The 21,617-nt window shown below is 36.9% G+C and overlaps 4 protein-coding genes across 5 annotated transcripts; 3 read left to right on the plus strand and 1 right to left on the minus strand.

The window, feature by feature from the left end:
* Positions 1–1,060: 1,060 nt before the first annotated feature.
* On the plus strand, positions 1,061–4,503 carry LOC110763477 (uncharacterized). Of its 2 annotated transcripts, XM_021966265.2 has the most exons (3): positions 1,061–1,171; positions 1,382–1,432; positions 1,918–4,503. In XM_021966265.2, the coding sequence occupies exon 3, from the start codon at positions 2,018–2,020 to the stop codon at positions 4,313–4,315; it is 2,298 nt and encodes a 765-aa protein (XP_021821957.1). In that variant the 5' UTR covers positions 1,061–1,171; positions 1,382–1,432; positions 1,918–2,017; the 3' UTR covers positions 4,316–4,503. The 2 variants fall into 2 exon arrangements, with proteins under 2 accessions (XP_021821957.1, XP_088102359.1); XM_088246233.1 differs by lacking the exon at positions 1,061–1,171 and having other exon boundaries at positions 1,178–1,432.
* A 4,905-nt stretch (positions 4,504–9,408) lies between these two features.
* Positions 9,409–12,393, minus strand: LOC110763406 (uncharacterized). The gene is made up of 2 exons (XM_021966188.2): positions 9,866–12,393; positions 9,409–9,721 (listed from the first exon to the last, which is right to left on the minus strand). The coding sequence occupies exon 1, from the start codon at positions 12,277–12,279 to the stop codon at positions 10,384–10,386; it is 1,896 nt and encodes a 631-aa protein (XP_021821880.1). The 5' UTR covers positions 12,280–12,393; the 3' UTR covers positions 9,409–9,721; positions 9,866–10,383.
* Positions 12,394–12,946: 553 nt separating this feature from the next.
* Positions 12,947–15,432, plus strand: LOC110763428 (uncharacterized). The gene is made up of 6 exons (XM_021966216.2): positions 12,947–13,179; positions 13,957–13,995; positions 14,102–14,120; positions 14,716–14,793; positions 14,889–14,993; positions 15,115–15,432. The coding sequence occupies exons 2-6, from the start codon at positions 13,991–13,993 to the stop codon at positions 15,229–15,231; spliced, it is 324 nt and encodes a 107-aa protein (XP_021821908.1). The 5' UTR covers positions 12,947–13,179; positions 13,957–13,990; the 3' UTR covers positions 15,232–15,432.
* Positions 15,433–15,940: 508 nt separating this feature from the next.
* Positions 15,941–19,146, plus strand: LOC110763453 (calmodulin calcium-dependent NAD kinase). Its single transcript, XM_021966241.2, has 8 exons — positions 15,941–16,314; positions 16,518–16,741; positions 16,862–16,920; positions 17,039–17,263; positions 17,644–17,770; positions 17,897–18,219; positions 18,325–18,469; positions 18,907–19,146. The coding sequence occupies exons 1-8, from the start codon at positions 15,999–16,001 to the stop codon at positions 19,144–19,146; spliced, it is 1,659 nt and encodes a 552-aa protein (XP_021821933.1). The 5' UTR covers positions 15,941–15,998.
* The last annotated feature ends 2,471 nt before the right edge of the window (positions 19,147–21,617 follow it).

Raw genomic sequence — 21,617 nt, forward strand, 5'->3', positions numbered from 1 at the left:
GTGACTGTGGTGGGCCCACAGTGATGAATTGGCCTTTGAGTGACAAGACATCTCGAGGGGAAAATACGTAAATAATTTAAAAACAGGGGCTGCTTGGTTTTTGGTTTTGATGTGGAAAAAAAATACGTAAAGTCCCAAAAAAACCGTGAAGATGATGACACAACTACACTAGTGCCCCTCACTCTCTCCTGATTTGTAATTGCCCCTATTGCTCGTAGCCCTCATCTTCTACGAAACAACGCCCCTACCATTCTACTTTTATCTCTCTTCCATTAATGCCCCCTCCCCAACTCATCATTAATTACATTACATTAGCTCTCAGTTCACAATCATGCATATTTTAGGAATATTTTCGAGTATTTCTTTTTATATATATAGTGTTTATGAGAACGGTATAATATAAGCACAGGTTGAGTCATGAATTTCTCTCAGGACTTCTTATAAAATATTAAAAATAAAATGAATGATAGTCTATTCTTCGATTAATAACTGTGATATCATCTATTATAATTCAGTACTCTAACTGATATTGTAGGAATTAAAAGTATTTCTCTTTTTAATAACTAGAAGAAGCTCCAAGTTTAAATATTTGTCTCTCATTAATGAAAACAATAATATAAACTGTAATGATTAAGCATCTCAATGATTTCTTGTAAATAATAAAGTTTAAAATACTTTATTTTTGGCACCATAAATATAATTTTGAAATCCAATATGATGATCTTTATCTATAGGCCTCGTTTGATTCATGGTAAAGAAGGTTTGTGGATGGAAAATTAGTTGCTTTTTCTTGTTTGATAAGTTCATACATGGAAAATGGTTGCCTAGTACATAGGAAAGTAGGGGGAAAGTGAAACCCTCTTCCCAACTCAGGTTTTGTTTTCCCTCCTCATGGGAAAGTTTGGGAAAATTAGTCAATATTAAATTCACATTTTTCATGACCACTTAAAAAAATATATATATGCAAAATAAAAGAAAAAGGATAAACAAATTATGAAAAGGAGAGATGGGGTTAATATGGGAATTCCAAAAAATTGAACGAGAAGGAAAACCGGGATGACATAAATACCCTTGAAATTGGCTAACCCTAGAATCTCCCAAGTCCGTTCGCTGCCCTTGTTGCCCCTGCAAAATTTCTGTGCCTTCCCCTTCTCTACCCTTCTCCTTTCAGGTTTTCCCTCTCGCCCACCCGCCAAACTCAAACCTCTCTCTCTCTCTCTGTGCTCTTTTTTTCTTCTTTTTTCGGAAAATCAATTAGAATTTTTTATTTACTTATTTAGTTTGTTAGATGCATCTATACTGTTCTATTCTCGTTCATCTCTTGAAATTTCTGATTGGTATGATTTTAATTATATTTCTTCTTTTGGCTATAATTTTGCAGGTTGAGTTTGAGCTTCTGGTGGCTTCTGGGCAGTGGGCACGCTTTAATTCAGTGAGTTCTGACGCACTCCAACTTTTTTTTTCTTTTTCTGGCTAGGAATTATATGTTTGGTTGCTGAGAAAGCTCAGGAAAATTAGCATTTGTGTGCTCTTCTGGTCTTCAACAAAATATTTAAATAACTTTGAGTTACCCAGTTCTAGGTGTGCCTCGGTCGTATTGGTTTGAGTTGAGATTTTTGCTTTCTTTTCCTTATGATTTCTCAGCAGCCAATTAGAGCGTGATATAGCATATTGAGTTTCAGACTTCAATTTAAAAACTTTTTCAGCTTATTCGTTTAAGAATTCATGCGCCAGAGAATGCTGTGTGCTGATCTCAATCTATATGACTGTTATTTCTCTTATTTTCGAGGGAAGTTACACAGGCAAACAATATTTGGTAACAATATGGTGCTCTAGCTTGGACTACATATCCCACTGTTCAGTGTAATGGTAAAATGAATATAAATTTGATCCAAAAATGCATTTTTCGTGACACAGGTATACTCGAAAATACAAAGTGGGCAGAAATCTTCCAACTTTAAGTTCATCATTTGATTGAGTTGGTGGGGGTTGGTTCTGTTAAAACTTTGGCCTTGTAATGGCAAACCATAATTTGATTCTCGGGCAAAATGGGGAGTTGCCATTGAGGCAGAATTCACATCCGGGACTGGGGCATGATCACAATTTGGTTCTAGGTCAAAGTCATGACTTTGCATTGGGGCATGCCCATGATCAGGATTTGGAATTAGGGCATGGTACTCATGACGATAAGCAGGTTTTTAGACATGCCCATGATCATGGATTAACTTTTGATCAGACAAATGAACATGAGATCGCACTTCAGCATAGTCGTATTCAAAATCTTGAAGAAGAAGGTTTGGAGTTGGATCCAGATATTGGTCTTGAAACTGATCAAGAGAATATTGATGTTGATGACCATGATAACGAACTTGCTCTTACTGTGACTCACGGGTTGGGTTTATCAGAGAATCATGAATTGTCTGTTGTGGAGGAACATGATCTTCACGGAAATTTAGATTTAGCGATAGATGAAAATCAGGATATGGGTATTGTGCCTGACTCAGACTTGACTTTGCAGCATTCCCAGCTTTTAGATAGTCCTCCTGTCCTCCAGTGTCGATCCCTAGCTATAGCTTCTAATCACCAGCTGACTGTTGGGCAAGAGTTTCCTGATGTCCAGAGCTGTCGAAGGGCACTGAGAGATGCTGCCATTGCGCTTCGCTTTGAGATGCAGACAGTTAAGTCTGACAAGACTCGTTTCACTGCCAAATGTGCAACTGAAGGATGCTCTTGGCGGATTCATGCTGCAAAGCTGCCTGGTGTTCCTACTTTCACTATAAGGACCATCCATGAGGAACACACCTGTGGTGGAATCACCCATCTTGGTCATCAACAAGCCTCAGTCCAGTGGGTTGCAGATTCTGTGGAACAACGCTTGAGGGAAAATCCTAATTACAAACCAAAAGAGATACTAGAAGAGATTCACCGAGTTCATGGGATTGCACTATCATATAAGCAGGCATGGAGGGGAAAGGAACGGCTCATGGCAGCTGTTCGTGGATCTTTTGAGGAAGATTATAGACTCCTTCCTCAATATTGTGACCAGATCAGAAGGACCAATCCTGGAAGTATTGCACAGGTTTATGGTAATCCTGATGATAACTGCTTCCAACGCCTATTTGTTTCATTACATGCATCAATATATGGGTTTCTGAATGCATGCCGGCCTCTTCTTGGACTTGATAGAACTCATCTGAAAAGCAAGTATCTTGGGACTTTGCTTTTTGCTACTGGATTTGATGGAGATGGAGCTCTATTCCCATTAGCATTTGGGGTGGTTGATGAAGAGAATGATGAAAATTGGATGTGGTTTCTCTCCGAGCTGCGTGTCCTGCTTGAAAATTATGCGGAGTACATGCCAAGGCTTACAATTCTGTCTGATAGACAAAAGGGCATTGTCGATGGAGTGGAAGTTAACTTCCCAACTGCTTTTCATGGATTTTGTATGCGCCATCTAAGTGACAGTTTACGCAAGGAATTTAACAATACTTTGCTTGTTAACCTTCTCTGGGAAGCTGCTTATGCTCTTACTAGCATTGGGTTTGAACAAAAAATTCTTGAGATTAAAGCTGTATCACAGGAAGCAGCCCATTGGATTGAACAAATTTCACCTCGCTTGTGGGCGACAGCATATTTTGAGGGAACAAGGTTTGGGCAATTGACGGCTAATATGGTTGAATCTATAAATTCTTGGATAATCGAAGCATCTGGGCTTCCAATTATTCAAATGATGGAGTGTATCAGACGGCATCTGATGACTTGGTTCAATGAGCGCCGTGAAATGAGCATGCAGTGGACAGGCATACTTGTTCCTTCTGCTGAAAAGTGTGTGTTAGACGCACTTGCACTTGCTCGTACTTATAATGTGGTCCGTTCAAATGAAGCTGAATTTAAAGTTAGATCCCATGAAGGATCACATACAGTTGATATTCGTAACCGTTGTTGTGAATGCCGTGGATGGCAGTTATGCGGGCTGCCATGTTCTCATGCTGCGGCAGCTCTGGAGTCTTGTAGGCAACATGTTTATCGGTTCACTGAAAGTTGCTTCACAGTGGCAAATTATCGAAAAGCCTACTCAGAGACGATTCATCCAATTCCCGATAGAACTCTGTGGAAGGAGATGGTTGGATACCAGAATGATGGTAATACAGATATGTGGGTTATTATAAACCCGCCAAAGTCGCTTCGACCACCTGGACGACCAAGGAAAAGGCGAATCCGCACAGAAGATGGTAGTCGTACAAAACGAGTTGTCCATTGCAGCCGCTGTAATCAGACCGGACATTTCCGAACAACTTGTGCAGCGCCCATTTAGTTACGGGTACCAAAGTTGATACTGTGCAAAGAGGATATAGACGTTTCTCTTCTTTCTATATTTTTTCTTCTTCTGGATTTGTATTATTTTTTCGTGTTCATAGGCTTTCCTTAGACAAAACGATCTTCTGTAGGTTTTTTTTATTTTCGGATGATAATCAATGTCCAGTTCGTTGTTTCATGTCTTAAGGATGAGGCTTTAGTTCTTCTTCTTTTTTTCCTGGAAATTTTCCGTCTTCTTATTCTATAGAGGGTCTTTTGAGTTTCGAAATATGCATACAATTTTTCGTTTGAACTTCAACCAACACGACTTCCATCACAAGCAATCAAGTACCATTGGCAAAGTAACCCAAAAAAAACCGAAAGGAGTTAAAAACTTTGCAGCAAATTGACTTCACCAATACCTGCATATTAAGTCAAAAATTTCAGCCAAAAGTTGCTTGAATATTTCAATCTCCTAGCAAACCAAAACACTATCTTAGATATAAGAAGTTCACCACAAAGTCAAAGAACCAAAAAAGTCACATACTTTGAGGAAGTTGAAATATGCAAGTCAAATATCTCAGCCATTTGTTTGCATAATAGCAGACATCAGAAGGTTATTTATATGTAAGGTAAAGTTTAATTGTTTTTGAAATTGAAGAAGATATACCTACAGCTCCAATACACATTTGTTGACAAATGATTTTCAACATTTTTTTGTTTGTATATAGTACAACAGAGTCATAGATTTTATGTTAGAAAAGAGAGACTAAAAAGTATTCATGATGCCACTGATGGGTTTCTGAGACAAAAAAGCTTATCAATCATCAAATATTTGTCCTTTCACATTCACCCATTTACTGCTACTTCTGGCTTGGCCATAGAATATCATGGATTCATTCAAATGTTAAAATGCTGTCAAATTTTACCTTTTTACTGTCTTATATATTCTATCATTTCAGTGTTAACCAGGAAAGCTCTATCAATTACTTCTTTTACCCATTGGTACAGAAGGCAACAGCTCATATAGATTCATGTATTTTCATAGGGTGGAATTCATGTGTACTGCCTTGACATAGATGGAGGCCTAACCCACATGTCATTCTTCAACAAAATGAAAAAAGATACCTACAGAAATCAACAGGTACCAGCTACTCTTTTTTGGGGTTTTTCTTTTTTCTTTAAATCAGCGGGAAGGCGGGATTCGAAACATTGGAAAGAAAGATACTACTAGACATGTAGCGGGTAATTTGTGATACTGTGTATAAGTTTTCAAATACCAAGATGAAAATTGACACCACTTTTTGAGAAGAACATGCTTGAAATGTGGGAACAGAATGCCTACTCGGAAAGGCGCTTTGACTTGTAGGCCGGGTGAGCATAATATCTTTTATACGCATAGAGGTCATGATTTCATTAGCTTCTAGTATTAAACTTGATTGGTGATACAATATTTAATATCTATCTTTTGTAGTAGCATGCAGAGAGACTTTATCAGGCCAGCAATTCCAAACAAAACAACATATAGGGCCCAATTAAAAAGTTGATTTTGATTCCAATATCTCTAAGAAGAACTTTATAAATTTGTAGTCAAGCAAGAGAAATCTTATTAATTTGTATCTATGCCTCTCTCTCTCTTCCACAATCTATAAATTTGTGGGCTAAGTTTGACTTGGATATATTACAGAGCAGGGTTGTTCATTGATTTCAAATATGAAATGGGGAGATATTAAAATATGATCAAGTCAAGACAAAAATTAAGGTGAGAGCATTATGCATAATGGACTTTATAATCCACTTTTCTTTTGTCCCTTTTCCTTTTCTTCTTTAAATTTGTTGGATGGTTGGTTGGTTGGTTGTCTTATAGCTTTAAGAGGCCAATCTGTGTTAAGCTTGGGATTTAAGCTTGGCATCAAGACTAGCTAGCTGCACATACGCATGCCATCATTGCATTGCATTGCATTGCATGATATATATAGAAGAAGGTTCTCCACCTGCTATGAACCATCCCTTTACCCTAGTGGCAAGCAAAAGACATATCCTTTACTTGTGAGCTGCAATCAACACAAGGTCAAGATCCTTGCATGAAAGCAACACCCTCCTCAAAAACTAATTAATCACTTCAACAATTATTAAGGCTAGTTTGGGAGTGATTCTGGAGATGCTAATAATCATTTGTCACTTTTTCAAATAATCTCTTTGAGTGATTTTATGGATAAGCACTCCGGAGGTGCTTCTCCCCTAAATCACTTAAAATCACTAAAAGTGATTATGTGGAGAAGCACGTGGGAGGCGCTTCTCCCCAGAAGTGATTCTGACCTATCTAAAATCACTCTGAAACGAGCCCTAAGTCTTTGTAAAGCTACTTCAACCAAAAGAAATAAAAATGTTAAACAATTTGAACATATTTACATGTATTTAATTTGTTTATGCATATGGCATGGGACCAAGTTCAAAATTAATTTGAATGTTAAAAACGCAACTATAAAGTCTGGACCATATACAATTGGAAGTAGAGCGTAGCTTGTTCCCTAATCTAATTGAAGTACCTAAAGTTGACTTCATCACAATTCACAAATGTATGCTTGAGGAGGAGGAAAAATTAAAAAAAAACTTGACAATTTCCTTTTTCTTTGTATCTTTTTTGGTTAACATTTAATATATATATATATATATATATATATATATATATATATATGCACACATATATACATACATATATAAATCTATACATGCAGTTGGCTATGTGTGAACTTGAAAAGCAAGGTTTGCAGTACTGGTGTAGAAAGTGGACTCCAAGTCATGTGACATGAAGAAAGAATCTTGGGTTTTATTTCATCCTTACGTGTATAAGGACCCCATTATATATATATAATGCATGGCCATATCAAATCTCTCTGCTCATCTCTCTCTCTCTCTCTCTCTCTCTCTCTCTCTCTCACAAAACAGTTGAGGGGAATGTTGTCTGGTTCGAGATCCTTCACAACTGTAGAGCTTAAGCATAGTCTGAATGATTTCGGACCAGGCTTCATTCCCCTCAACTAAGAGAAATAATTCACTACTTTATATACATATCATGCATTAATTAAAATGCAATGAATGAGAGCCTCTTGCCTTACTTATGGTAGTATTTATGCAGAAGCTGCAGATTTTCAATTGAGGAAAGCAGAGCAGCTAGCCTACCTGTAGCCGAAATTGACAACCGGAGCAAGCATCATCAGTTGAGTCTAATTTCTATCTCTTCCATGCCTAAAATTTGTTGACTAAGATATGCAGTGCCATTGTGAACATATGACTGCAAATTAAGTTTTTTCTTCTGTCCTTTTGGTTTTGTTTATTTGCTAGTGTCCCTTTTTTTCTTTTTCTTTTCTTTTTTTTTTCTTTTTTGTTAAATTTTCTGGGAAAAGTAAGGGAAAGGATATAGAGACAGAGAGTCTCTCTATACTGTGATTTGGGTTAGCATGTTTCTTAAGATTTTAGTACATGCATATCTTTCTTCCATGCCAAACCACCATATCTACAAGATGAGTCAACCCTAAATGGGGAACCAAAAAAACTGATATTTCCATGTGGCTCAGATTTACATGTGAGGTTCATGATTTCAGGTGGGACAGACCTCCTGGATATTGACAACTGTAGCTTCTCAATTGGCTGCTTTGATATGATTTTACTTTGTCGGGGTGGAAAAAGGAAAAAACTTGCACAAGCAGAGCAGTGTATCCACAAGCTAAGGCGAGAGAAACAAATGCAAATGCAAATGTACAGTTTCATGATGTGAGAACGATATCAATGTGTAAGAGTTATAATTGTGGTTCGGATTCTCATTTTGAAAGAAGGGTTGAAAAAATGGAATCCAAGTACTTTTGTTTGTAGGGTTTGATTGGACTTAAGAGAGATGAGAAATAATAGTGGGGGATGAAAGATTACAAAGTGAGAAAAAGGAGGGAGTGTGTATGCCAACCAATATGACCTTGTCTGCTTGCTTGTGTGTTTTTCTTTCTAACTCAAATGATATGATATAACTCAATAAATAGTGTTACCAAATACTAGTAAATTTGTAATGAGGAACCTACTCTATCTACTGGTCTTTGATCATGTTGATGAAGTTCTTGACTTTGCCCTTGGTCCCTTCTCAACAATAAAAATGAACTATATTTATTGATTTTGCGTTAGATAGCGATGGAGGGGGCCGGGCCATGAACCCGGGACATGCAAGTTTTTCTCCTGACATACATCTTATGTATGAAGTTTAAAGGTGGATTATCATATAATGTAACAATCTATTACTTTCTTGAATTACCCACTAATGATGCTTGAAAAGCAGCCAACAAGAAACATAAATAAATAATTTTAAAAAATCCAATCAAAGGACATCTTGCCTGCATGACCCATATACTTATCTTTTAAGCTGCAATCACTCCAATCAACCAGATTGGTAAATTAAGTTGTAATTACCCCAATCATTTGGAGGTCTCACCATCTGAGTGAAAAGCAGGAGATAAAAAGAGAAATTTCATGTCTTCAGAGAGAACGTGTTACAAAAGCTTCTTGGTACAATAATATGTATACTTTTTCACCTATCCTTTCAAGTTTAGGGATCTGAAATTGAGGAGAAAAATCTCATAAGGGTTCATCTGATGTGAGAGGCAATAGCTTTTATCATCAGATGGTCTTTAATGCTGTAAAGAAACGTTTGCTAAGCACTAGCTTACCTTGGGGCACAAACCCATCCACCCAAAATAACAGAGAAAAAGAAAGAAAAGAAAAGAATTCAACCCTGATCTGCTAACAAAATACAGCCCTTTTGGGTTGGAGTACTGGCTTAAAGATCAGCAATGGGACCCTAAGGGTGATATTTGTTGATGCATGCCATTTTTCAGTCATCATTTGAACTACTTTTATTGCTGAATGATAGGAAAAAAGCTGAGAGAGAGAGAGAGAGATGGTACAAGTAATTATATTTATGTGGCACAGTTGTTTCCTTCAAAACTAGAAACTAATTGTATTTATGTGGGTGTTTTCATTCTTCATGGTGGATATCCAATCTCCCTATAGGCTGTCGACCAGATGGTACAAGTAAAAGCATATTCTACAAATAAAAAATAAAAAAAATTCAGTTTTATTAGTATCCAAGTTTACTTTCTTCTTCCCCACCAAACTGGGCCATTTAGCAAAAGAAAACGCATACCTACCAGTTATGCTCAGTGCAAACAGCAAATACTGAAGTATTCTGTAAATACACTAAATATATACATATATGCATATACACACACATTCAAAGACATACTCCATACGTTTTACCCATCATGGATCAACTAGTGAGGCCAGACTCTCAAACCATTTCAATGCCCCTCTTTCAACTTGCGGGATAGATATTTTTCTTTTCCAGAATGAAATGCTAGTTTGCTGAGACTGCACTCATCAGCTGAGAAATATTTTGTGCTCATCAAAAAAGGAAAGCGAACAAAAGGCTAGAAAAAGGTATTGCAGCAGAAAAATCTACAATTCTCATTAAACATAAATATTTCACAGAATTTAAGGTTTGATGCAATACAAAGAAGTTTAATACCTGTATTACAAAAGTATCAAGTACAACAGGAGGCCAACTGGTTACTACCACTCTGCGGATCATGCTCTCTCTTTAATTGACAGAAGAGTAACCTTTTAGTGACATAAAGTAACTTTTTTAGGTGAGCCTCTCTTCTACTTAACACCATGCCACAGAACGCCAGACCAGAAAAAAAATATAACTTTGGCATGCACAAATACGCTGTACTATTTGACCCAAAAAACAGTATGATGCGCTGGGTCTTGTGTATTTGCAACCTTGATTCAGGGGAGTCACTCACGCACTGCAGGCACTAGTGGATGCTCGTTCAATCCATCATTACACCATCTATGCGATCTGATCTCGCACAGACTGCACCACTGAAGTTTTTTCTTTGAATACAATAACGATTGTCCATTTGAGATCATGGCAATGCACCTTCACATTTTGTAACTTCTGGTTGAATGTGTGAACAAAATCAGAAGACTTTTGGATTAGAAGTTATGACTGAATAATCATGCTCGTGACTTTTAAACTTATCATGTCATCTTCGATTGGCTAGTGGCAGGAAATGTTGGAAGCAAGTCCAGACATTTACGATACTTTTCATCCTTCGAGAGCAAGTCTATGACAATGGAGACTGTGCAGGAATCTGGTGACAATTTTCTTGTGACCATCTTGTGAAGAAGTTCGACCACTTTCGCCGAGTCATCACTTTGGCAGAAACCACGCATGAGGATATTATAAATAATGACATTTGGAGCACAACCATTCCCTTCCATTTCTATAAACAAACCATTTGCCTTTTCCAGTTGTCCTTCTATACAGAGCCCATGAATCATCACGGAATATGTTATAACATTCGGTGCCAGGCCTCTACTTGACAATGTAAGAAAAAGATCCCAAGCCACTTCAAGGTTCCCTGCTTTACAGAAGCCATCAATAAGGCAATTAAACATTTCGACACTAATTTTGAAGTTGCAATTTTCTAAAGTACGGAAAAGTTCCATTGCCTCTGGTACGCGATCAGTTTTGCAAAGCCCGTCCAACAATATTTTATATGTTGTTGAATTTGGTAACAGGTTCTGAGTTTGCATTTCACCAAAAAGTTCTTGTGCATCCTGAACTTTACCCATATGAAAAAGACCAGTTAATAAGGAGTTATATGTTATTACTGTTGGCCTAGTTCCTTTGCCAATCATTTCCTTGTAAAGCTTGACAGCTTCATGTATATTCCTATTCTTGCAGTATCCATTGATCAACACATTGTAGCTAATAGCATCAGGTTCACAACCTCTACTTGGGATAGAATGAAACAGCTCTCTTGCTTCTTTAAGCATACCCGCTAAACAGAAGCCATCCATCAAAGTGTTGTAAGTAAATACATCAGGATCTATGCCCCTTTGAATCATCAACTTTAACAAGTCACTGCTTTCTTTCAGATGTCCCCTTCTGCAAAGCACTCCTATCAACACATTGAATGTCACCACATTAGGCCTGACACCCTGATCCACCATCTCATTTAACAATGCTTTAGCCGCTTCCCATTTTTCATTGTAGTACAATTCATGTATTAGAGCACTATACACAATCACATCAGGGACAAATCCTCCATCTTTCATTTCTATGAAAAGTTCTTTCGCCTTATCTACCAACCCAGCTTTACAGAGCCCATTAATAATGGTCCCATAAGATACTACATTTGGCTTACACTCAACACCATAGACACCATTCCCATTAGCCATTCCTTCATGTAACCGAAGCGCAACATTCGTATTTCCTGTTCGACACAACCCGTTAATCAAAGTACCAAAAGTAACCGCAGTAGGCTGACACCCCAACTTCATCATTGTTTTAAACAATCTGGTTGCCTCATCAATCCTATCCTCCTTACACAACCCTTTAAGCAATGCTGTATAAGTGACAGTACTTGGTCTATAGCCCCTCCTTAAAAGACTTCCCATAACCACAAAACCATCACGAGCCCGGTTCACATTACAAAAGCAATTAAGCAAAATATTAAGCGTAATGAAATTCGGCAACAACCCGACTGATATTAACTTATTGCAAAGCAAAATAACATGAGAGCAATGCTTACTCTTGGCAAGTCCACCAAATAAACGATTGAATGACCAAATTGAAGGAGTGGGTTGCATTTGAATCATGTGCTCAAAATAGTGCAGCGCTTCATTGATGGTAACATTACCTGACTTACAGTTGGTTTCAAGAAATCTTTCAAGTTGGGTTTGGATTGGAACTTTGGAAATTGAGTTTTCTGATGAAGTTATGGGATTTGAAGAAGTGGGCGTGCCTTGGTTCTTGATGAACAAAGATGAAAGCTTGCTTGAAGTTTTGGAATTTGAAGATGTGGGTCTTTGTGGGTTTGCGAATAAAGATGATAACTTTACTTTTGAAGCTGTTCCCGATGAGCTCATCGTAGAGTAGTAGTTAGCAGAAGAACTTCAGCAGCAGCAGCTAACCTAATCGTCGTTTATGTGTCAACGACTTGGTATTGAATCAAGAGAACATTGTAGTAGTTGGTGTCGTTTTAGCGGTAAACAAAAACTTCTTCATTTTCTCTCTTTTGCAGTTTATATTAATCAAATTTGTTTGCCAATTAACAAATTATTAGCTTCTCTTTAAATATATATATATATATATATATATAAATTATTAGCTATTACTCAAATTAAATTTTATAAATAAATTTATTTTAGCATTTCATATTATACAAAAACTCATGTAGAGCATATTTGGAAAGAAAAATCCTAAATTAGCTACTTGTCATTTTCTAATTGATTCTTATTGTAAAAATTGGTTAAAAAATGACACGTGACTAGTTTTGGATTTTTCTATCCCAATAAAATTTGAGAAATCAGAATAAAGTGGTTAGAAAAATGTGGATATGTTATTTCTTGCTTTTCAAAATATAATGTATTAGATTATTTTAATTTTAATTTAAGGCCAAACAATTTTATTTTCAGTTTTCTGAAAATTTAGAAAGTGGAAATGTATTTGGTAATTATTTTTAGTTTTTAGTTTTTGAACAAATGAAAATTAATTTAAAAATGAGCCAAAATTTTGAAAACTCTCGAAAATCAATTTTCCACGCTAAACCCTAAACCTTTTCTATTATTTCACGCTCGCTCTCGGTCTCTCAAATCTCCCTCGCGCGCGCTCTCTCTCTCTCTCTCTCTCTCTCTCTCTCAATTCTCGCTCTGCCTCTTCCCTCCTCATTCGATCTCACTGCGCTCAGCTATCTCGGATCTGACGCTCTGTCTCACTTATATCCTCCTCTCTCCCTCAGATCTCACTGCCTCTAGGCTTTCATAAAGGTATGAAAATCTCTGCCTGACTGTTTGGGTGATTCAGATTTAGTGTTTTTGAACTGTTTTAAGTTGTTGGTATTTGATATTGGACTGTTTTTGTGTTTTTCTGCTGATGTTGCTGTGTTTTTGGGTTTTGCTGCTGATGTTGCTGTGTTTTCGGGTTTTGCTGTTGCTATTGATAGTGCATTACAGAAAGGGAAGAAGCAATCGTAGTTTTTTTTTGTCGTACTGTTTGGATTAAACTATCTCTTCACCATTCAATTAATAATCAATTGTTTTTAACCTCTGCTTAGTTTAATGAGTTCATAATATGCCTAAATTTACTGTTGCATGCATAGCTGCTAGCTGGTGTGATGCTTAAATTGTTTGTTCTGGTTTTGTAGCTTAAGGTGCTTATAAGTATATCAAGCTAATTAAGATAGAGGGAATATGAAGGGTTAAATTTTGAGTCACTGAACTTCAGTTTGTAATAAGCTTTTATACCAACTTCGGTTTTCATTGGAACGTCCAATTTCAATGAATGTATGAGAACATCCGCAAAATAGTGTTGCCGCTCATAGAATTAAAATTAAACAATAAAAACGAAAGTTGGTACAATAGCTTATTACAATAGTGTTGAGAACTGAAAACATTTGCAAATTACTGTTTCCATGATACATCCAATGAATTTATGAGATCTCAGTATGTAATACCATTGTAATATCAGTAGAGTATTACTTAATTTTATTGGTGAACTTACTTAATACTCGGATTAATTTGGTATATCTTGTTGTTCCTTGCCAGGTTGAAAATCCTAGAAACATACCCCTTGTTCAAGATGAGGTATGATTAGTTTGATGTGCCAAATTGCAATTGTCCTTAGCTTTTTACTGAAATACTAACAAGGTTTCCTTTTTTGTTTTGTGTTTATTTCCCTCTCTGTTTCCAGCCGGCCAATGGAGGAAGATGTAAGTTATTCTGCTCTTGAGTTAATTTTGTTCCTCTTTATCACATCTCTCTCTGCATCTTTAAATGTTATGTATTATCTGAGAGATTGAGTAAAATGGGTTGTCCTGAATTTGGATATTGGAATTTGCAACTTTGAACTAGTGGCAGTTGGCAATATCTCGTATTTACCCCCACCTGTGATTGTATTGAATTGTACTTATTGATACTTTGATGGTATTTCATGGAAACTAATCTGAGTTCAAAATATTGTTGCACTTCAGTTAGTCATTTTTTGTTTAATGCATCAGAGCACTAGTAATTATCGAAGAGTAATTGTGTTATGCCTCCTATGTTTGTGTGTTTCTTTTTCCATGTTCTTCTAAAGGACCTCCAAACCTTTACTCATTTCCCATTCCTGCTAAATAAAACCATTGGGACCAAATGTTTGAGAGTGATCTCTCTTGGTATATGACATGGTCGCATGTGATTATTTCCCCTCTCATTCTGGAAACCTTTTATTTTGTCATATTCTCATTCTGAAACCCAAAGTCAGCATATTTATTCTTATTGGTATCATCAATTTGTGAAGATTCTTATCTAACCTGAATGCTGCAGGTTGCCAAGAACGAGGAGGAGGAATTTAATACAGGACCACTCTCTGTTCTTATGATGAGTGTGAAGAATAATACTCAGGTAATGCTTTCTATAATTTCATAGTTCTCTGCCAATAAAGGCTTTACATATCAGGAAAATATTCTTATTCAAATTGGTTCTCGTTGTGCAAACAGGTGCTCATCAATTGTCGTAACAACAGAAAGCTTCTTGGCCGTGTGAGAGCATTTGATAGGCATTGCAACATGGTTCTGGAAAATGTTAGGGAGATGTGGACTGAGGTATTCCCAATCATGGGTTTTATCTTGTGTTCTGTTTCCATTTGTGTTGGTAGATCTTCATCAATTATCAAAGTTCTTTTTATCTCATGATATTTGTGTTGTCTTTTATTTGTCTATGCAGGTGCCAAAGACCGGAAAAGGCAAGAAAAAAGCCCAACCTGTTAACAAGGATAGATTCATCAGCAAGATGTTTCTCCGTGGGGATTCAGTTATCATTGTTCTTAGGAATCCTAAGTGAGGTGTATTATTGTATGTAGCTTTGACAATTCCAACGACTTGCAGAAGTAGTGTCCATGCTGAAAATTTTATGTACTAAGGTTGGGAGCTTTTATGTGCACTTTTTTTGAGCAACTTTCAAGTGCTGTGTATTTTTTACTATATGGATCATACACATGCTATGTGATGCATACATAAACAGTTAACTAATTTTGATGAAAAATGATTATCTTACCAAATGGATCATATGCATGCGATGCGATGTATAATATGATCGTAGTTACGGAAAAAAAAAAAGGATCATATTATTGCCATGGTCATAATCCTAATTCATTTCTCCATTCTCCCGTAACCGCTTTGTTACAATAACAATCTAAGTTTATATTTTTCAAGTAGGGAATGAAAAATTACTATAATAAATTTGTTACTAACGCATATTGATGTGTAACACTGAGGAACATTATTAGGAAAGTGAAAAGTTCATATCAGTGTTGTGAGGGGAGAGGCAGGGACGAGGACAGAAGGTTTATGGGGTACAATTTTAGAAACATCATTAATAATAATAATAATATAAATATTTGTTCGCATCGCAGACGTGTCACCACTCAATTTCGAAACAAGTAACCATATAACGATTAACATGCAACTAGAAAAAGCATAAGTCAATGCCAAATTTTCTCTCTCGTCTTCACAATCGAAATCCAAATCAGATCGCAGAAAAGTAACAAAAGACTCGATCTTTCTTCACATCACATCTAGCTAGCTATTTTTCCTGGAATTTTTTAAGACATGCAGAAAGGTAAGCATCATGGAACAAAACTAGTGAGCCTCTTGATATTGGCCTCTTCCGTGGCTATATGCTTCCATCCTTCATGCAAAAAGCTACGTAATTTATCACTCCTCACCTCTCAGTTTTCTTCAGATCACAACAACAGCAAACTTACCTTCACACAGATCCTGGTAGCCTCTTCCATCGGGATCATCATCGCCGCTGCGGTGCATTACCGTCTGCGAAAGCTCAAGGATCAGAAGATCATCCCACGCCTGAAAATATCTGACTCTAGCCGTGTTCAACACAAGCTTGAAAGGTTCCCTCATTATGTAGGTAGGTAATTAATAGAACATGATATCTCCACTTATTATCTCCATGTTAAAAAAAAAATTTAAAAAAGACTTATTGTGATCTATATATGAGGCCTTGTATTGTAAAACCTGTTGGCAGAAAATTCAAGAAGCAATTTTAACAGAATTGTCTTTGTGTGTTTGTGTGTTTGTGTTTTCCGCATTGCCTTGTGGGTGCACATGCAGCTAGGCAGCTGGGATTTAAAGACAGAAGAGAATGTCCACATCTCTGCAAGTTAGCCACTGAATACATCAGAAAATTTGAAGGGTTTGAGGATGATATCTATAACTTCTTCTCAAGTGAACCGGATGCCGATTCGCTGTTTGTGAAGCTTGTGGAGGAGTTTGAGAGATGCATCCTCAGCTATTTTGCATTTCATTGGAGCCTAGCTGACCTCATGATTAGTCAGGTGGTTAAGATCCTAATCATTTTGCATTGAATGACAATATGAAAGAATGTAATTAAAATCCTAATTAGTCATATTTTTCTTCTGTGGAACCTCAAGTGATAAGGATTTGTAAAATTTCAGATCTTGAGCTGTGATGAGCCTAAAAAGAAGCTCAAGAACATTGTCATGGCAGCAACCAGGTAGGTAGGACTTACTTATTATACGCAAGCATTACCAAAGTGAAGCACAATTATTATTGTAATTTTGTTTTTTGGTAGGGAAAATTGAATATAATCTTGACTTTGTGTTGTGATATAGAGAACAGAGATTTGAGAGGGTGACGAAAAATTTGAAGGTGGCTAGAGTTTTCACAACGTTAGTGGAAGAGATGAAAGCAATGGGACTGGCGACTGCGGTGGATGACTCGACATGTACAGAGGTGATGGCTCCAGTAGCACATGCTGATAGAAGTCCAGTCCTCCTCCTCATGGGAGGTGGAATGGGAGCAGGGAAGAGCACTGTGCTAAAGGACATCCTCAAAGAGTAAGAGTTCCTTTTTCAAGCAAAATGCATGCTATATATATAAACCAACTTCTCTTCTTCCCTTAACATTTTCCTTCTCAACCCTCTCTCGCATGGCATGGATTGAAGCCTACATGAATATCTTGATAACCGATCCTATTATATATCGGGTAGAAATTCATAAGCATAAGGAAATTATGTTTGCTACTATAGTTAATTAGAAATCATAAGCATAAACAATTATATTACATTACTGTAATCACATTTTACAACCAAGCAACGACAAGGCAAGCTCCTCCCATCATCATGGCTTGGTAGATTTCATTCAATTCAACCATCATTTTCAAGCCAAAGAAAACATCATTTAATGTTAACCTTTTTGGTTGAAATGTGTGTTGTAGAACATTCTGGGCTGGAGCAGCGGGGAATGCAGTAGTCATTGAGGCAGATGCCTTCAAAGAATCAGATGTTATATATAGAGCCCTCAGCTCTAGAGGACATCATGACATGCTTCAAACTGCTGAACTGGTATACATCATTATATATATATATATATATATAAGGAACAAAACACATAGATACCTATACTTAAATAAAGTTCATTCAAATAATTTTTCAAGGATGGTATGAGCTGATAAAAATGATTTCAAACAGGTACACCAATCATCTACAGACGCAGCATCATCACTCTTGGTCACAGCACTTAATGAAGGGCGGGATGTGATCATGGATGGCACACTCTCTTGGGTACCATTTGTTGTGCAGACAGTAACAATGGCGAGAAATGTCCACCGCCGCCGTTATCGGATGGGACCTGGTTACAAGGAGGGTGAAGATGGAACTGTTATCGAAAACTATTGGGAACGACTGGACGATGAAGAACCAGAACAAGTAGGAGGCAGAAAGAGAAAACCATACAGGATAGAGCTTGTTGGAGTTGTGTGTGATGCTTATCTAGCTGCTATAAGAGGCATAAGGTATGTGGTCTTACCTTATTTTTTTTGTTCACTTTCGAACTTCTAGCAATAAAAAGAAAAGCATTTCCTCTTGAGGCCCTGATAAATGAAAGTCAATGACAACAGGAGAGCTATCATGTGTAGAAGAGCTGTACGAGTAAACTCACAATTGAAATCCCACAAGAGATTTGCAAATGCATTTCTAACATATTGCCAACTGGTTGACAACGCAAGACTATATTGCACAAATGCATTGGAAGGTCCACCTAAGGTACACTTGCTATCCCTTCTTTTAGTTTATATATCTTCCTTCCTTTCCAATGAAAAGAACCTGCACACATACCTTAACTCAACTCAAGAGTGTTCCATTCCATGCATGAAACTAAGGAATCAAACAAAGCCTATGTACCTGCAGACTTCCACATAACCAAGGCTCAATAAGAATGGACTTTCTTGAATTCTGTATCTCCTAGCCTCAGAACTCATAGTCGTTGCACGTTTTATGAGCCAGCCCCTCTATCTGACCTGAAATAACCTTGCTTTAGACATTAAGAGTCCTAAATGTAAGATGCGAAATATATATTTATTCAACCATGGATGGAAAACATAGGATCCAGGACCAGACCAATAACAAAAAGTTATGCTTGGAAGTAGTTTATAGTAGTCTAACATTATATGTGTGATACTAAGATAATAAATGTTGTGAAGTTGATAGGATGGAAAGACAAAGACAGAACCTTGCTTGTTGATCCAGATGAAATTGATTGCTTGAAAAGTGTGGGCCGATTAAATGACACAGCGAATTCCATATACGAACTTTACAAGCACCCTAACCCAGCTTGTGAAACTGGGTCAATCTGGAAGGACATTGTCTTATCACCTTCAAGATTAAACATTCAAAAAGAGCTGAAGTACTCCATCCAGAAAGCTGAAAGATTGAAACGATAAACCAATGGTCCCAGCCATGTGCGTTTTAAACTTCTTATCTTCACAGCACAGATCAGAAGATGGAGACTGAACAAAGCATTGGAAGTTTTCAATATCTGCAACCAATGAGTATTTTGTCTGTGTTTTACAAAAAACTAGGAGCGTTTTGTCTGTGTTATACCAAAAATGAGGAGGTTACTCCTAAGATTTATATATAGAGAAAATGAAGATTTGAAGGTAAAAATTTGGACTTATCATAGTCAGGTATATACATATTTATGAGATTGATAATATCTGAATTTCCCTGTTGGGGATAATATATATGGATGTGATGCCTATTTATAATTGAGTATAGATGTAACATGTTGACTACAAAAGCAATGCAAGCCCCAAAAGGAAAATTTGGAATTCTTTGATGTCTAAGGCATTTACACTAACTAGATATGCATCCACGCATAACCCAATATTCATTCTCTTTCAAATGATATTTGGCATGAAAGGAATGGATTAATGAATTTGAATTCAGATATTCCTGGTAATGAAGAAACTGCAAGTATTAAATGAGTCATGTATTATTTTGGTAAGAACAAATGAGTTACTTAAATATCAAAGGAATGATAAAGAATTGCAATTCCTGGAATATCAGTTAAGCGTTAAGCATTCATATAGTAATCTCCAATACACGTCTCTTAAATCTAAAGATCCATAGCTAACTGCCAAATAAATTCCACTCCAGATCCCTAAATAGCAAATGCATTGGGGAGGGCATTGGGATATATCATGGAGAAAGAAATAATCTGACAGAAAAACATTGATATCTTCTAAACCATCGTTTAATTTGTACTGTTTATTGCTGTGATTCTTTCCTCTATGCTTTCAGAAGTCGAAAGAACAAAAAGGATTTTCTAAGCTAGGACCATGCATTTGAAGCATCATTAACAATTAACAAAGTATAGATGACATGAATGAATACCTGCTGGATATCAGCCAGCTACATTCAATGTTTAACCTGGATTTGAGGCTGAAAACCTGCCCTGCGTTAGGTAAACAAAAGTTAGAAAATAAAAAGAGGGAGAGAATGATAGATAAATGAGAGGAGGGGGGCAGAGAGAGCTCACTCAAGCTAAGATCAATAGTAAACAAGGTTAAATTTTAAAGGAAACAAGGTAAAATACATGCCCGCTTGTGTCTCTGTACTTCCCCAGAATAAACAAAGATGTTCACAAACAAGTATTCCTTGGTCATCGACTCATCAGCAATAATTCCTTTACTTTGGCATTGCATTGGTAGAATTGAGTCCCACATATAGGATTGTTGTTTCATAAAGTCCAGTGAATTCTTACACCATATCTTGAGTAGCTTGTGAACAAAACCTCTAGAAAACAAGCAACAGAAGAACTTGTCTTATATACGGGCAAGAAGTTCATCCAACAATAGTAGAACCGAATGCCAATCCTTGATGCAAAGATGAATATACATGTCTCTTTTCTCCAGTTTTCCCTGAATCTTATTTCCTCCAAACAAGTTCTCCAAATTCCTAAAGGTTTTGTGGTGATTTACAAACCTAAGATCTAACTACTTAAGTGCTCCGTGCTGATCCTAAATGAACTGGCCCAAGTTATGTCTGGCCATTCATTCTCAATCACACCGCTAATGGAACAGCCTCAAATCTGGTCAAGAGTTCTCTGTTGGTTGAGAACGAGTGTAGTCATATGGATAGCCAAGTCCTGGTTTATAACTGGTTCCTTGATAGGACGATTATTTCACCTATGTGTCGATTGTGACAGGTGAGCGAACAGATAAGGCAAATGTGTATTTTTGCAGGGCATTAAATTCACAAATACATAAATGTAAACAGAATGCAGAAAATAGAATGGTAAGCAGAAAAGGAAAACATGAACCAAAAAAAGCAACTAGATATGAGAGACGAAAAAATTTCCTGAATAATATGGAGATTGGAACATATTTTGAGAAATAAATTGCATAACAGCAGAGCATATAAGAGAAATGGAAACTGCCTAAGAGATTCACATGTAGGTTCTAATCCCTCCTCATGCTCAATCTCTATAATTTATCACCTCTGTGGTGTAGCAGGCAAGGTAATGCTCAGTCTTGCCAAGGAGAGGGACCTTTCCAGTGGTATACCCAAGCACACATCTCACAATAAGCATCTTTCAATCTCAACTTCTTGCGGCTCGCAGAATCATCATCAATAGTGAAGCTACGTATTCTGTTCATTTTAAGTTGCTACCATAATTAGAAATAACTTATTAATCCCAAGAACAAGAATTCGCGATATCAGAGCCAATGGATGTAAGATTGTGAAATGAACACCAGCTCCTACTGCTTTCTATTCCAATCTCATATTCATACATTCTTTATCCCATATGCAAGAAAACAAGATTGAACATTAATTTACTGGGCATTTTGAAGGGAAAGGTGCCCAAATTCTGGGGGTCACCCTGCCCATTACTCTGAAAAACCAGTATACC

The sequence above is a fragment of the Prunus avium genome, chromosome 8 (genome assembly GCF_965620075.1).
Source record: "Prunus avium chromosome 8, drPruAviu1.hap1.1, whole genome shotgun sequence".
In the NCBI taxonomy this organism is placed as follows: domain Eukaryota; kingdom Viridiplantae; phylum Streptophyta; class Magnoliopsida; order Rosales; family Rosaceae; genus Prunus; species Prunus avium.

Bases quoted from the DNA above. Each gene is read 5' to 3' on its own strand.
- LOC110763406 (XM_021966188.2), bottom strand. From the start codon at position 12,279: ATGAGCTCATCGGGAACAGCTTCAAAAGTAAAGTTATCATCTTTATTC.
- LOC110763453 (XM_021966241.2), top strand. From the start codon at position 15,999: ATGCAGAAAGGTAAGCATCATGGAACAAAACTAGTGAGCCTCTTGATA. The intron at 16,315-16,517 runs GTAGGTAATTAA...GTGCACATGCAG, and splicing joins AAGGTTCCCTCATTATGTAG to CTAGGCAGCTGGGATTTAAA. The intron at 16,742-16,861 runs GTGGTTAAGATC...GTAAAATTTCAG, and splicing joins CTGACCTCATGATTAGTCAG to ATCTTGAGCTGTGATGAGCC.
- LOC110763428 (XM_021966216.2), top strand. The intron at 14,794-14,888 runs GTAATGCTTTCT...TTGTGCAAACAG, and splicing joins GTGTGAAGAATAATACTCAG to GTGCTCATCAATTGTCGTAA. The intron at 14,994-15,114 runs GTATTCCCAATC...TTGTCTATGCAG, and splicing joins TTAGGGAGATGTGGACTGAG to GTGCCAAAGACCGGAAAAGG.
- LOC110763477 (XM_021966265.2), top strand. From the start codon at position 2,018: ATGGCAAACCATAATTTGATTCTCGGGCAAAATGGGGAGTTGCCATTG.